A 13,235-nucleotide genomic window follows, 5' to 3' on the forward strand; every position below is an offset into this window, starting at 1 on the left:
AGACTTGCTTTCAACCAGCAGCGCCTGCCATAGCCGCAACAGACACGTCTGATTATTCTTATCAGCTCTTGAACTGTCATTTCCCAGGTTTGTTTTCCAAGGAAAGACGAACAGAGGCTGCCGGGGCTTGCAGCAGCGAGCAGGTCCCGCGTCGGGATCGGGGTCCCCCACTCCCCACGCCCCCACTGCGCCCGGCACAGCAGGGTCCCTGCGGCTGGGGAGGGCCCGCAGACCAGAACCCCACCCTGCCAGCCCTTTGCGAGGGGGAGAAGGGAATATTGGGCGTCTGTTGCGGGAGATTTTACACGCCTTCCTGCTTTTCCTTACTGTTACAGACATTTTTGTCTTGCATATCATTTCCTTGCCAGGGTTCAGCCTTCCGCCTCAGCTGCTGAGGGCTACAAGTTCTTGCAGGAAGGTGATAGAAATTGCTTATTGCACAAAATAGTGCTCACCCTCACATTTCCCAAATAGATCTTTTACTCACAAGTCAAGGCCAAAGCTGGGTATTTTCAGCATGTGAAGCTAAGGCTGAAAGGAAAAAAAAAAAAACAAAACAAAACAAAAAAAAAAAAACCTGAGGTAACTAGCCATTTCTAACAGTCTGGCTACTATATATATGTAAGTATTTTTAGATAGACAAGGATGAGTTTCACCTTTTTTATACAAGTAGGTATTTGCTCAAATCCTTTAAACCAGAATTTCCTCAGTTCTCACCTATGTACAGGTGGCCATTGGAAGCCCAGCTGAGGGACCTCTTACAGCTTCAAAGTGGTAGTATTTTAAATACTGCAGGCAGTAGTATTTTAAAATAAATTAGTATTTCAGGCTCACTGTGGAAAGTCTGCATGCTTTAGAAGGGGTGCTGGGAAGAGATGCCATCTTCTGTGACAAATGAAAAAGGAAGATGTGAAACTGCAGAGACTGGAGAAAGAAAGCACAGTGTGATAAAGCACTGTTTGACCTCACGAGGTTCCTAATGAAAAGGGGAATGAAGCTCACCGGGAGCCCATAGGTAGGTCACAAGCCGGTTCAGGTAAAATGTTAAACAGGGGGGTTTGCAGCAGATGGGATGTCCTGCAGCGGGGAGTCGAGAGCAGCTCACCCACCCCTTCCCACAGCTTCCCGAGCGAGACACGGAGCGCCTTATATACACGTGGGTGTATATACATCTCCCTCTGCCCTCACTGGGAGCAGGCACTGCGATGATCGTTTATGGGGGTCCTTTCTACCAGCCTCTGTCTGCTCCCGGTTTGGGGCCCTCGTCCGTACAAGCACACTTGGAAATACTGAAATCTGCATCCAAGTCTTCCTTCCCAATAACCAAACCCAACAGGTAGAAACAGCTGGATTTACGTCCAGCCCGTTCCCTCTGCACACCCACACACTGCGATAGTTCAGCGCTAATTGGACTGACAGGGAATTTCCATTTGCTCTTGAGCATGCTTTCTTTTCTCATTAGGGATATATCATCCATTTGAGTTAAATCAGCTGTTAACAGAACAAAACATTCAGTTTAATGGAAATCAGTGGTATAAAATCCCAGATTTTTCAGAAAGTGCATTAAGAGGCAAAGCTGGAAGGAATTCAGTTTCAGCTATACCAGACAGAAACCTATTCGGCTACAAGGCATATGCTAGAGCTATGGAGGAAAAGGTGCTAATGCAGCATGCTTTATGGTTGTGGTCCAAAATAAGAACAGATCAGTGATACAAGCAGGAAGACACTAATTTGCTGGCTGTGTGTGAAGGCATGTAGCAGTGTGGCTGCTAAAAGATATGCCGCGTTCTTTACTCATGCAAAGTGCTTGGACCTTTCACAGCTGAAGCACTGCAGTCGGAACGCGCAAACTGTTAAAACCAGTATGTGAGATTTCCATTTCCAGTCCTGGCAGGCTCAGCAGGGCGGTGCTGAGACGCGGGCTGCCGATGGAGCAGCAGGGACGGAGCTGTCACCCCGCACGGGCCCGGCTGCAGCGGGCAGGAGGTTCCCTGGCAGGGCCAAAGTGCCACTGAGGTGGGCGAGGAGCGAGGGTCCCGGCCACCCGCACCCCTCTGCCCCCCAGCAGCCCCCCCCCGGCCCGCCCCGCGTCGCGGCGGGAGGGGAAATGGAGTGTGGGCAGAGACAACAGATGAGGTTTGCTAGGCAAAGGATGAAATACTGAGCAGTCACAGCGACTGGGGTTTAAAAAAGGAAAGCCTGGACGGAGTGAGGTATGTGAGGCGGGAGTAAAAAGGAGGCAAAAATGCCAGTGATTTGGAAAATGTGCATGAAAAATGGAAATGGTGCTTTTCCACTCTTGCGAGGCAAGGCGAGTGTGGTTCCAGATAAGTTGCTGCTGTTTGCAGTGTGTGGTAGCACCTGATGCTCTGACAGGGGAGTTTTTTCCCCGGGAGGAGCTGGGAGGTGATGGGGAGTGTGATGTTACACCCTCGAGGGCACCATCGAAGCTGCAGCTTGATGCCTGTAATCAGTGTGAGCAACCCCGTCTGCTTCGGGTGCCCACCCTTCAAAGGAGCCATTTGAAAATGAGATGACACTCAGAAAAAAAGTTACGGGTATCTCGGAAAATCCTGCCCTGGCACAGCAAACTAAATAAATCGAAGTTTCTCAGACCAGATTATAAATCTGAGCTTGGAGTCTTTAGCAACGGATCAACATTGCTGGAGCTGAAGGATGTGAAGCCTGGGTTTGGTACAGATTCACTTCTGCCTTTGGCTACCTATACATTTGTGTTCAGCCTTGACTGTGCCTACTGGTCCCCCAAGAACGTTACGTGGGACGAGGTGTCACCTCTCTGCAGCCACGGCTTCACGGCGGTGTCCCTCCCGTCCCCCCCAGCGGCACACCGGCACGGCGCGGGTGGTCGGCGTGAGCACTGCCGGGGGTGCCGGGGCAAACGGGGTGCGAGCAGCCGCGTCCTGCCCGTGTCCCCCCAACACTCGGGCTGCCCCCCCCCCGCACCCCCGCACCCCCCCGGCGCCCTGGCCGGAGGAGCGGGCGCCTGGCTCCGGCACCAGCACAAACCCTGAGAAGTGCCTCCTTCCTTCCCCGGGCAGCTGTGGGCTCCCTGAATTACTGCGCCGACCTTTTGTCTCCACCGTTTGGATTTACGGCGCTGCTTAGGTAACAGAGGAAAACAGGCTGTAGTTCATAGTGCACATTTACTGATGCTATCTAACGCTGCTTTGGCATGTCTCAAAATTTGCTCAAAACGAGGAATTCAAGGAAGCTGCCAAGAGAAGCTACGTGCTAGCAATGGGACTCAGAAAATCACTAATGAACTAACAATCATAAAGGGAAAGATAAACTGAAAGGCTTCTCGTATGATAATAGCATCACTTTGTATTTTCTCTCATGATAATATTTTCTCCCACACCATAATCCAAGTTCTTTATTAAAACGAACTCTGGCTTGGGCCATGCAGCTGCTCCTCCAAGGAGCAAGATGGCTTCTTCATAAACCAGCATGGTGGGCTTGATGTTATTACACCGTATTCACCGTACGTCTGGTTTGTGGGTTGGGTGTTTTCTCTTGTGGGAACACTGAGGCTAAGGATTAATTTTTGCTAGAATTTTTAAATCCTAGAGGGCACCACTGAACAGTTTTGTAAACCAGGCTTGCTTTGCAACACAGATTTTACAGGTGTTGCTGTCCTTGTCTCGTTTCTCGCTTTCCTTCTTCTTCATATCCAATTTGTATTAAAATTTTAAAGAATCTTCAAAGTAGTAAATATGCAGTTAGTGGATGAGTACAAAAAAAAAAAACAAAACAAAAAAACAAAACCCACCCAGTAATATACAAGAAGAAAAGGTCTTATATGTACAAAATTGAAGCTGTTGCTTCAAAGTTGTAGTCTGTGTAACTTGCCCACAAGAGATGCCGGGCTGGCAACTCCATCTGCATCCACTTGCATATTCCTACAGGGGTACAATATGCAGCTGATTTCCCAATTAAGCTTTCCCAACAAAGTAGTTTTATAATTTAGACAGACTCAAAAGTTTGAAAAATGAATACATATTCATGAAGTACTAATAATCCTCCGTCTAGAACACAGCTTTTAGCTGAGAGCAGATATGACTAGCTCATGTATCACTCACCACACATCTTAACTAAAATGTGAACAAGGAAGAAATGGCTGAAACCAGCAGATTGTGTTTTGCCAAGACAATAAATAATAATCGCATTCTGACTCAAGTGCCAAATGTATAGTGCTTAATTAGAGGTCAGTAGAGCATATTTCTGCTCAGCTGTTCCATTTACAGCAATTAACATGTTCGTGGAGCTTAAACTGGGTTGCAGAGCAGATTTCAAAGGGTTGAGTGAAAGCCCAATCAGGGAAGCGTTGTTCAGCCGCTCGGGAGCGGCACACCTGGCACCCCGCACCGGGATGGGGCTACCGGGCTGAGGGATTGGGCTACCGGGCTGAGGGATGGGGCTACTGGGCTGAGGGATGGGGCTACCGGGCTGAGGGATGGGGCTACTGGGCTGAGAGATGGGGCTGCCGGGCTGAGGGATGGGGCTACTGGGCTGAGAGATGGGGCTGCCGGGCTGAGGGATTGGGCTACCGGGCTGAGGGATGGGGCTACTGGGCTGAGGGATGGGGCTACCGGGCTGAGGGATTGGGCTACCGGGTTGAGGGATGGGGCTACCGGGCTGAGGGATGGGGCTACTGGGCTGAGAGATGGGGCTGCCGGGCTGAGGGATGGGGCTACTGGGCTGAGAGATGGGGCTGCCGGGCTGAGGGATTGGGCTACCGGGCTGAGAGATGGGGCTACCGGGCTGAGGGATTGGGCTACCGGGCTGAGAGATGGGGCTGCCGGGCTGAGGGATGGGGCTACCGGGCTGAGAGATGGGGCTGCCGGGCTGAGGGATTGGGCTACCGGGCTGAGGGATGGGGCTACCGGGCTGAGGGATTGGGCTACCGGGCTGAGGGATGGGGCTGCCCGGCCGAGGGATGGGGCTGCCGCTCCGTGGGGAAGATGCCTGTGTCGGGGAGGGGGGCTTGGCCCGGGCGCACCGCCCCACTCCTCCACCCCTGCGGCGGGCCGGGGGTCCTGCCCGCCCGTACCGCCGCGGCTCCGGGGCCAGCCCGCCCGTGGGGGGGGGGGGGGGGGGGGGGGTGCGTGGGGGCACCGGCGCCTGGGGGTGCGTGGGGCTGTGTGCCCCGGGCGGGGCGGCCCCGGCCCCCCCCCCCAGCCCCGGCCCCCCCCCCAGCCCCGTGCCGCGGGCGGGGAGCGGCGGCACCGCCTGCGAGGGCGGCGCGGGGGGCGGGCGGCGCGTCCCGGGGCCGAGCCGGCGCCTCGTCCCGCCCGCACTCCGCCCGGGGCCGGCGCGCTGCCCGCCGCGGCTGAGGGGCTGCGGGGGCCCCGGAGCCGCTGCCCCCCTCCCCGCCCTGCCCGGCGATGGGAGCCGGGGCGGCGCGGGGAGGCGAGCGCGGGCTGAGGCGGAGGAGGAGGAGGAGGAGGAGGAGGAGGGAGCCGCGGAAGGCAGGTGGGGGCGAACCCCCGGCGCTCCGCGGAGCCGGGCTGGGGCGCGGCGGGGAGCGGGGCCGAGGGGACTTCGCGGAGCCGGGCGGAGGTTGAGCGGCGGCGGGCGGGCTGCGGGACGGGGCCGGCGGCCGCGGTGCTCGCCGGAGGAACGGCGGGCGGGGAAAGCGGCTGCCCCCCCCCCCCCCCCAACACCCCCCCCCGCACCCCCCCGGCCCCGCTGCCCCTGCCCGGCGCCCGCCCTTCCCCGCCCGCCCGGCCCCGCCGGCCGCTGTCGCCTGCCCCGTCCTCCGGGGCCTGGGGGGGGGGGGGGGGGGGGCGGTTCCCGGGGCCCGGGTGGGGGGGTGCCGGGGCCGAGGAGGGGTCCCCGGGTCCCGGTGCGCGGCGTGGGGGGACGGCCCGCACCCCACCGGCGCGGGTGGGAGCGGCTCAGCCCAGCGCAGAAACCCTCTGAAGGAAAGCAGGGCAGGTTTTACCTCCCAGTTAGGTTTCCTTCGCTCCATTTTTTTTTTTTTTTTAGATGCGTTGCTGTTCCTGTAGAGACTTCCTTGCTTCACCTCAGACCTATGTGACTCTGGTGGAAGGATCATGACTGAAGTCCTCTTCTCTGCTGCTTTGAATGGAACTGAGCCCAACCTGTTCTCCAGCAGCGGCTGGTCTGCGGGAAACGCCACCACCAAGTGTTCCCTGACCAAAACTGGCTTCCAGTTCTATTACCTGCCCACCGTCTACATTCTCGTCTTCATCACTGGGTTTTTGGGCAACAGCGTGGCCATCTGGATGTTCGTCTTCCACATGAGGCCTTGGAGCGGCATCTCGGTTTACATGTTCAACTTGGCGCTGGCCGATTTCTTGTACGTCTTGACTCTGCCTGCCCTCATCTTCTACTACTTCAATAAAACGGACTGGATCTTCGGAGACATCATGTGCAAGCTGCAGCGGTTCATCTTCCACGTGAACCTGTACGGCAGTATTTTGTTTCTAACTTGCATAAGCGTGCACAGGTACACGGGGGTGGTGCACCCCCTGAAGTCGCTGGGGAGGCTGAAGAAGAAGAACGCGGTGTACATCAGCACCCTGGTCTGGGTTGTTGTGGTGGCCGTGATTTCCCCGATACTCTTCTACTCGGGAACGGGGATAAGGAAGAATAAAACCACGACGTGCTACGACACAACAGCCGATGACTACCTGCGAAGTTACTTCATTTACAGCATGTGCACCACGGTGCTTATGTTCTGCATCCCATTCATCCTGATTCTTGGTTGCTATGGGCTCATTGTGAAAGCTCTGATTTACAAAGATTTGGACAATTCTCCTCTCAGGAGAAAGTCGATTTACCTGGTTATCATTGTGTTGACGGTCTTTGCTGTGTCTTACCTCCCCTTCCACGTGATGAAGACCTTAAATCTAAGAGCCAGGGTGGATTTTCAGACCCCACAAATGTGTGCCTTCAACGATAAGGTTTATGCCACTTACCAAGTGACGAGGGGGCTGGCCAGCCTCAACAGCTGCGTCGACCCCATTCTTTACTTTCTGGCAGGCGATACCTTTCGAAGGCGCCTTTCCAGGGCGACCAGGAAATCGTCCAGAAGAAGTGAACACAACGTGCAGTCCAAAAGCGAGGAGATGACTCTCAATATTTTATCAGAGTATAAACAGAACGGAGATACCAGTTTGTGAACAAATGCAAAAGATTTGGGAACAGTTTGGAAAAAATCCTCCGCTCGGAGACAGTAGGACACTGTAGTGCTACAAGTGTGTGAGGAAAATCTACCAGTCTCTCAGATTCATTTTAGGTAAAGCCTCGTTTTCTGATCTTAGAAAAAGCTTGACAAAGTCAGTGGAAGAATTTGAATGGAAAATAACGTGTCAAAATTCAGCTTTCCTTCTGCTTGCAATATTCTCATTTCTTTCTGACTTGTGTCAGATAAAGTAAAATGAAGTAAATCCCCTAAAGGAAGCAAGCAATCCAAGTACTTCTGGTTTAATGACTTAGTCTCCCACGTTCAAAAAGGCTCTCAAACAGCCTCTCTTTAAAAGTAGGAAATAAAGATAAGAAAGAGCAGTGTCTTCTCTTCCGAGGCTCAGTCCACACACCTGGCCTTTCGCTCACTTGCCGTTGTAAACAAGTATTTAAATCAAAGTCACGATGCAGTTATCTCACCTTTTACAGTTTTATTATTTCTTCATCTACTAGTGTTGATAATTATTTGATAGTTCGGTAGCATTTATGATTCAGTCTTCTTTGAGTGCCGGTGTTTTACAAGAGGTAGGCTTACTGATGTGTGCATGATTACGCTTTCAGATTACGATGGTTGTTCATGAAAAATCTGGACACACCCCACCCCCCCCCATTAAAAGGCAAATTGGCTTCCAGGTGACCCGAGCCCTCCGCGGCTGGCAGACAGATAAGCGGGTCTCTGCCTGCTTCGCACCTGCACGTGTTTCGCCAGCGCCGGTGGCGGGAGCCTCGCTGGAGTTCTTTACGGGTAAAAACGTGCAGAAACGCCTCTGCTGGAAATAACCGTACCTTTCGGACGAGTGGAACGGCGGTCGCTCGAGTTACCCGCGTTTTCATTTGGTATGAGAATGTTTCTGTTCCTGGTGGTCTTTAGGGATAACGTAAGAGTTGTCTCCCCAGAAAATAATTATTAAAATGGGTAATATAAATGGATTATATATTATATATATATATATATAAAAAAAAAATAACTGGGGGGAATTAATTTTTTTGTACTGTGACAAATAAATTACTGTATTAACAAGATATTGCAACATACTACAGGCTAAATCCGGCCCTTTATTACATATCTCCTCCAAACGTGGAACAGGTCGTCCAAAATTAGCCAAACTGCAATATTGTGTAACTCAAGAGCTAGTGATCAGAGCACAGATGAAATCGTACATGGGCAGTCATTCATTTCTCGTATTTTTAAGAAATGTATTTGAAAATATTGTGTGCTAAAAATGATAGGAAAGCATGCTCTAAATAATAAATCTAGTGTACAAAATGAAGTTCTATGTAAACCTAAGGGTGATTTTTAACAGATCTTAGTTCCTCCAGTCTTAATAGTAAAATATTTATATTTTACTTACTAATTTCCAGTGATTGGTAACAGAAAAGAATAGCTCTAGTTATTTTTTTTGACAACATTGTAAAGCAGCTTCTGTTCACACGTACAGCTTCTTAATCTGCAAAATCCCTATTTATTGAACTTATTTATTGGAAAGTTAAATGTAAAGTATGTAAAGTGTGGTACTCTGTGGTCATATTCAGAATTGGGCATTAATGGAAAATTTGACAGCATGTTTCAATCACGGTAATACTGTGTCTTCTAACAGAACATCTTTATAATAAACTCAATTCCACCCTGACTATTCACTGTTGATATGTAACCTAGTGATAAATTAAACTACTGATTTATAGCCTAGAGATAAGTTAAACTACTGCTTAGGAAGCATAGCTCCTTAAAGCAGTGTTAAGATCTCATTGAGCCCTATAGGATGAAAAATGTAGAGGTAGCGAAGAAATCCCAAGCAAGGGTCAATTGCTAATTAATCCCTCCTGACAAAAGACTGTGGAACAGCACAGCCTATTTATATCCCTGGAGAGTGAGCCTGATTCACAATAAATGACTTCTCCTATTATGTGATTGTTTGAGACTTCATTCAATTGAGCCATGTCCTGGCTGGAATGGCAGATGAGTTAAATTGAGAGAGAGCATAAAAATAGGATATTCTCTGAATCTGCTCTGCTAGGTTTAAAATCGTATTCGTTTCCCAGCGTTTCGTGGTCTATTTCTCTCTTTCAGTTAGGAAATAAAATGTTCCACTAATTCATGTCTGAAAAAAGATCCTAAACAGATGCAGCAGAATGTAAAAACCGCACCCCCAGGTTGGTCCTCATGTAGTTACTTGCAGCCTTCTCGCAATATGTCTCTTTAATATGGCAAAGCTGGCAGGCTAGGACAGCGTGCGTGAGCTCGGAGAGCCACAACCCCGGGGCCGGGCGGGAGCGGAGCGCCCGCCGTGGCTCTACCCGTGAAAGCTCGCTCTGCCTCGCCTCGCCTCGCCGAAGAGCACGGCGTCCCCCACTTCATCACCGAGGTCCGTGCTGGGCACTGATTTGATGAAGATCGCTTTCGCTGACGGTCGGCCGTGGCAGGGAACCGCACTCGGCACCTTCTCCTCACGGGAGCGTACCGGAGCCTCCCACCGAACGGCGAGAAGGATCATTAAACACATTTTCCACACGGTTTGTTTCCCATCTTTCAGCCCCGGTGACCGGGAGCGCTCGCACCTCAACCCGCGTGCTGCTCCGGCGCGACTCCCCGCCGTACACCCCCCCAGCATGCCGCAGCCTCCTCTCAGTCCCGCTGGAACGTGACGCCGTGCCTCGCAATCGCCCGAGAAGTTCCCGCTCTCTTTCCCAGCGCTGCTGGACCGGGTGCGGAGCCGTCGGCGCCCCTGCAAAGCCGCACCAGCTCCACGCCTCTCCCCCCACCGCTGGCTTTGCACCCGCAGCCTGGCGGGATCGTGGCCGTTGGGCCATCCCGTCGGCGAGGACGCCGCTTCGACGCGGGGGGACTGGGCAGCACCGGGACAAAAAGCAAGCAGGTCTTCTGTGCTGGCTGGAGCCGTTAGCTCCTGGGCAACTCGGCAAGTCTGTCTGTTGTTAAATATTTGCCTTTTGGCCCTTATCCTTGCCGTAACGTATTTGTGGAAGCCAAGCAGCCCGCCAACCTTAGGTGATCCCTGCCTTTATCCGTAAACCTCTGCCATGGATGTAGTCGAAGAAGCCTCTCCGGAACCCACTCGACAGCAGTTTCTTTCTGATCTATCCAATATGCAAAGAGAATGCAATCTCAGCTACAGCCTCTGGGCTGTTAATTAATAATCAATGATGACGATGGGTTGCGTTTACTGGGAACGGGATTCAGCTCATCGCCTCCCTACAGGAAGACCACCTAAAAGTTCCACCTTTTCCTGTTTTGCTACATTAGCCTTCGACTAGCAAATGAGAGTAAACATTTTATGATTTCATGGTCATGCTTTTAACCTTTTCTTCCTCTGGGTGTATCTGGGAATCTTTTAATAACTACAAATCATTCGCTGAAGACACCAAAAGGTTTGGAGTAAATAGCTATTTAGAGCTTAAGTTTTGCCAAAGCATTGTACTATGATCCACGCTGAAACAAATTCTTATTCATTAGCTATATTTTGCTTCCTCTGGCTCACAGGGTTAATTTTTTTTTCTAATTTATGCCCATTAATCCTTACATATGGTAATCTCTAACACAAAATGAAATCGGTAAGAAACCTACGCATGATCTGCTGTCAGTTTGTACGTTTTCATCACACAGCACCACGGGTTGTTGTTGTTGTTGTTGTTGTTTTAATCCAGTTCATACGACACCGAGTTAACAAAGTCACGCTCAGCCCTAGGGACCCAGCAGTGCCTTGCCTGACCCTGCTCTCAGCAGGAGGGTGCCCTGGCGAGCTGCCTCCCCACCCCAATTCCCCAGCACCCCGGCGAGCTGCCTCCCCACCCCAATTCCCCGGCCGTGGGGACCTGTGGGACCGTCCCCGTGGCTGGCGGCCAGCGCGCGAGCGCCGCGGAGCATCCTGCCTCTTCTCACCCGAGGACAGGGCCTGAAGATTCGTTCCCACAGCGTGGACCCCCCCAGACTAAACCCCCCGGGGGCCGTGCTGTATGAGCCCAGCGAGGGGCCACGCCGAGTCTTCCCCAGCCTGGCATCCTCCCCTGGCTGGCTGAGGAAGGACAAGGAGGGGGGACACGGGGAGCCTGCGGAGCACAGGGCGCCCCACGGAAAGGGCTGGTCTTCCCCACTGCCACCCGCCGATGGTCCGAGCTGGACAGGCAGGTCTGGAGCAGGGGAACACGCTGGCCCCGGGGGTGCCAGGAGGCACAAAAACCTGCTAATTGCCTTTCTGGGATTCTTTTTTTTTTTTTTTTTTTTCCCCCCACGTTGCTAGTTTTTGTCTTCAGCTTGGTCCAGAACAAAAACATTAATAGAGAGTGAAATGTCTTAACACAGGTATTACTTATTTGTGTGATAAGTTCATTATTTTTTCAAGTCTACGCCTTCCTGTTTGTCACCTGCAGTGGTTAGTCCTCTCCTCTGGTAAGCTTTCTGAAGGGAGCTCTAGGCCTGAAGCTGAATTTGAATACGAAAAACGTGTTCCAAGCTCCTGAGCAGCCATGTTCAACTACTGCCAGTTGCAAACTGGGGAGGGACCAGTGGAGCTGCAGGGGGAAATGCTGACCCGTGGGTGGAAGTTGGTTTAAGATGGACACTAAAAGCCCTTAAGTTTGTTTGTTTTTTTTTTTAAAAAAAAAAAAAAACACGGCAACTATAGCTGCTTGAATAGGACGGTTTCACCCTGCTTACATTCGCTGTATTATTTCTAACTTCAGGTGCTTTGCACTGAATCAGAATCTACTACAGAATAGTATTTCTGGAGCCTAACTGTACTGGCACCATAGTTTCAAATACTTTGAAGACAGACGACTTGTGAATTAAAACCACTACTTGTTTTGTGGCTGTGAATTACAGTGTGTTTCAAGGATATATGTGAAAATGTTTATTTTTCTATCGTACTGTGATTTTAATATTGTTGAGTAAGTTCAATTTTTGTGTAAATACTAGTGAAATTTGACTGCGATAGCTGCAGAGACAGTGCTACTTGGTATTTAAGCTCAGGTTATGTAACTGCTTTAATTAAATAGTAGTAAAAAAAAATCCCCTTATTTGTCTATAATTTTAACAACTAAAAAGACTTTGTTTTTTAATAAAGCACGAGGTTGTTTGCATGTACATTTACTGTTAGGCATGGCTTTTGAAGTTGTAACTATTTTTAGTGGCAGCAGAACTGCAGCCACAGAGTTACTGGCACTGTACCTAGCAACCTCACTTTGAAACCGCTCCAATAAAATTATGAAACACTTTTTCTGCCTTTTGTATTATTGCAGTTAATTCATGTTTCCAGGTGATGCTTCAGGCAGCCATGGGTACTTAAAACCAGATAATAAAAGGGTTTTCAAAAAATATATAAAATTTAAAACCTTGCGAAGGACCAGGCGGATCAACTGAGAATCAAGACGAGTAAATGAAAGGTGCTCGTCTCCCAGGATTTTGGGGGCCAGCCTGTCTGCAGGTACGGGTGGCCCCCGCCCTGCCCAGCACCCCGCTCCCAGCACCTCTCCCCGTGCCAGCATTCGGCCGGGCAGGAACCCGCTCCCAGCCCCTCTCGCCCCCCCCCCGGCAGCTCCCCCTCGCCCGCGGGGGGGTCTGTCCCCCCGGTCCCCATCCGGCACACGCAGCCCCAACCCGCCGCCTCGGTGCAGACCGAGAGCTAACGCTGACTTTACAGAAACTTTCTTTTCCCCTCTTCAGCAAGGGCTGCTGCAGGCTGATTTTGTGGCAGGCTGCAACTGTTGCTTCCCAAACAGCTCAATATTTAAAAAAACAATTAAAGTACCTAAATCCCTTTTTTATCCATACCTTGCCTGACAGTGTAGGTATGTCAGATTTCATGTCGACCTCTGTTTTCGTGCCATTGACTTGTTTCGCTGCCTGCAGCTACGCTGACTTCACACAGCACGGAGTTTCTCTCTGTTGTTGAAGACTTTTTGATCCTGAAAACTGAAGGTGCAGGTGCGGGGGCGGTGACAGCGATGCTGGGGTGCAAGTTGCAGGTACATGGGATGTAACATATCAGTAT

General features: G+C 51.3%; 1 protein-coding gene across 1 annotated transcript; it reads left to right on the forward strand.

Moving 5' to 3' along the window:
- Positions 1-5,451: 5,451 nt before the first annotated feature.
- Positions 5,452-12,459, forward strand: LOC104356596 (P2Y purinoceptor 1). The gene is made up of 2 exons (XM_033000072.2): positions 5,452-5,493; positions 6,010-12,459. Exon 2 carries the CDS (start codon positions 6,078-6,080, stop codon positions 7,167-7,169), a length of 1,092 nt encoding a protein of 363 aa, XP_032855963.1. The 5' UTR covers positions 5,452-5,493; positions 6,010-6,077; the 3' UTR covers positions 7,170-12,459.
- Positions 12,460-13,235: the final 776 nt, after the last annotated feature.

Source organism: Tyto alba, unplaced genomic scaffold (genome assembly GCF_018691265.1).
Source record: "Tyto alba isolate M040663 unplaced genomic scaffold, T.alba_DEE_v4.0 Super-Scaffold_10, whole genome shotgun sequence".
In the NCBI taxonomy this organism is placed as follows: Eukaryota; Metazoa; Chordata; class Aves; order Strigiformes; family Tytonidae; genus Tyto; species Tyto alba.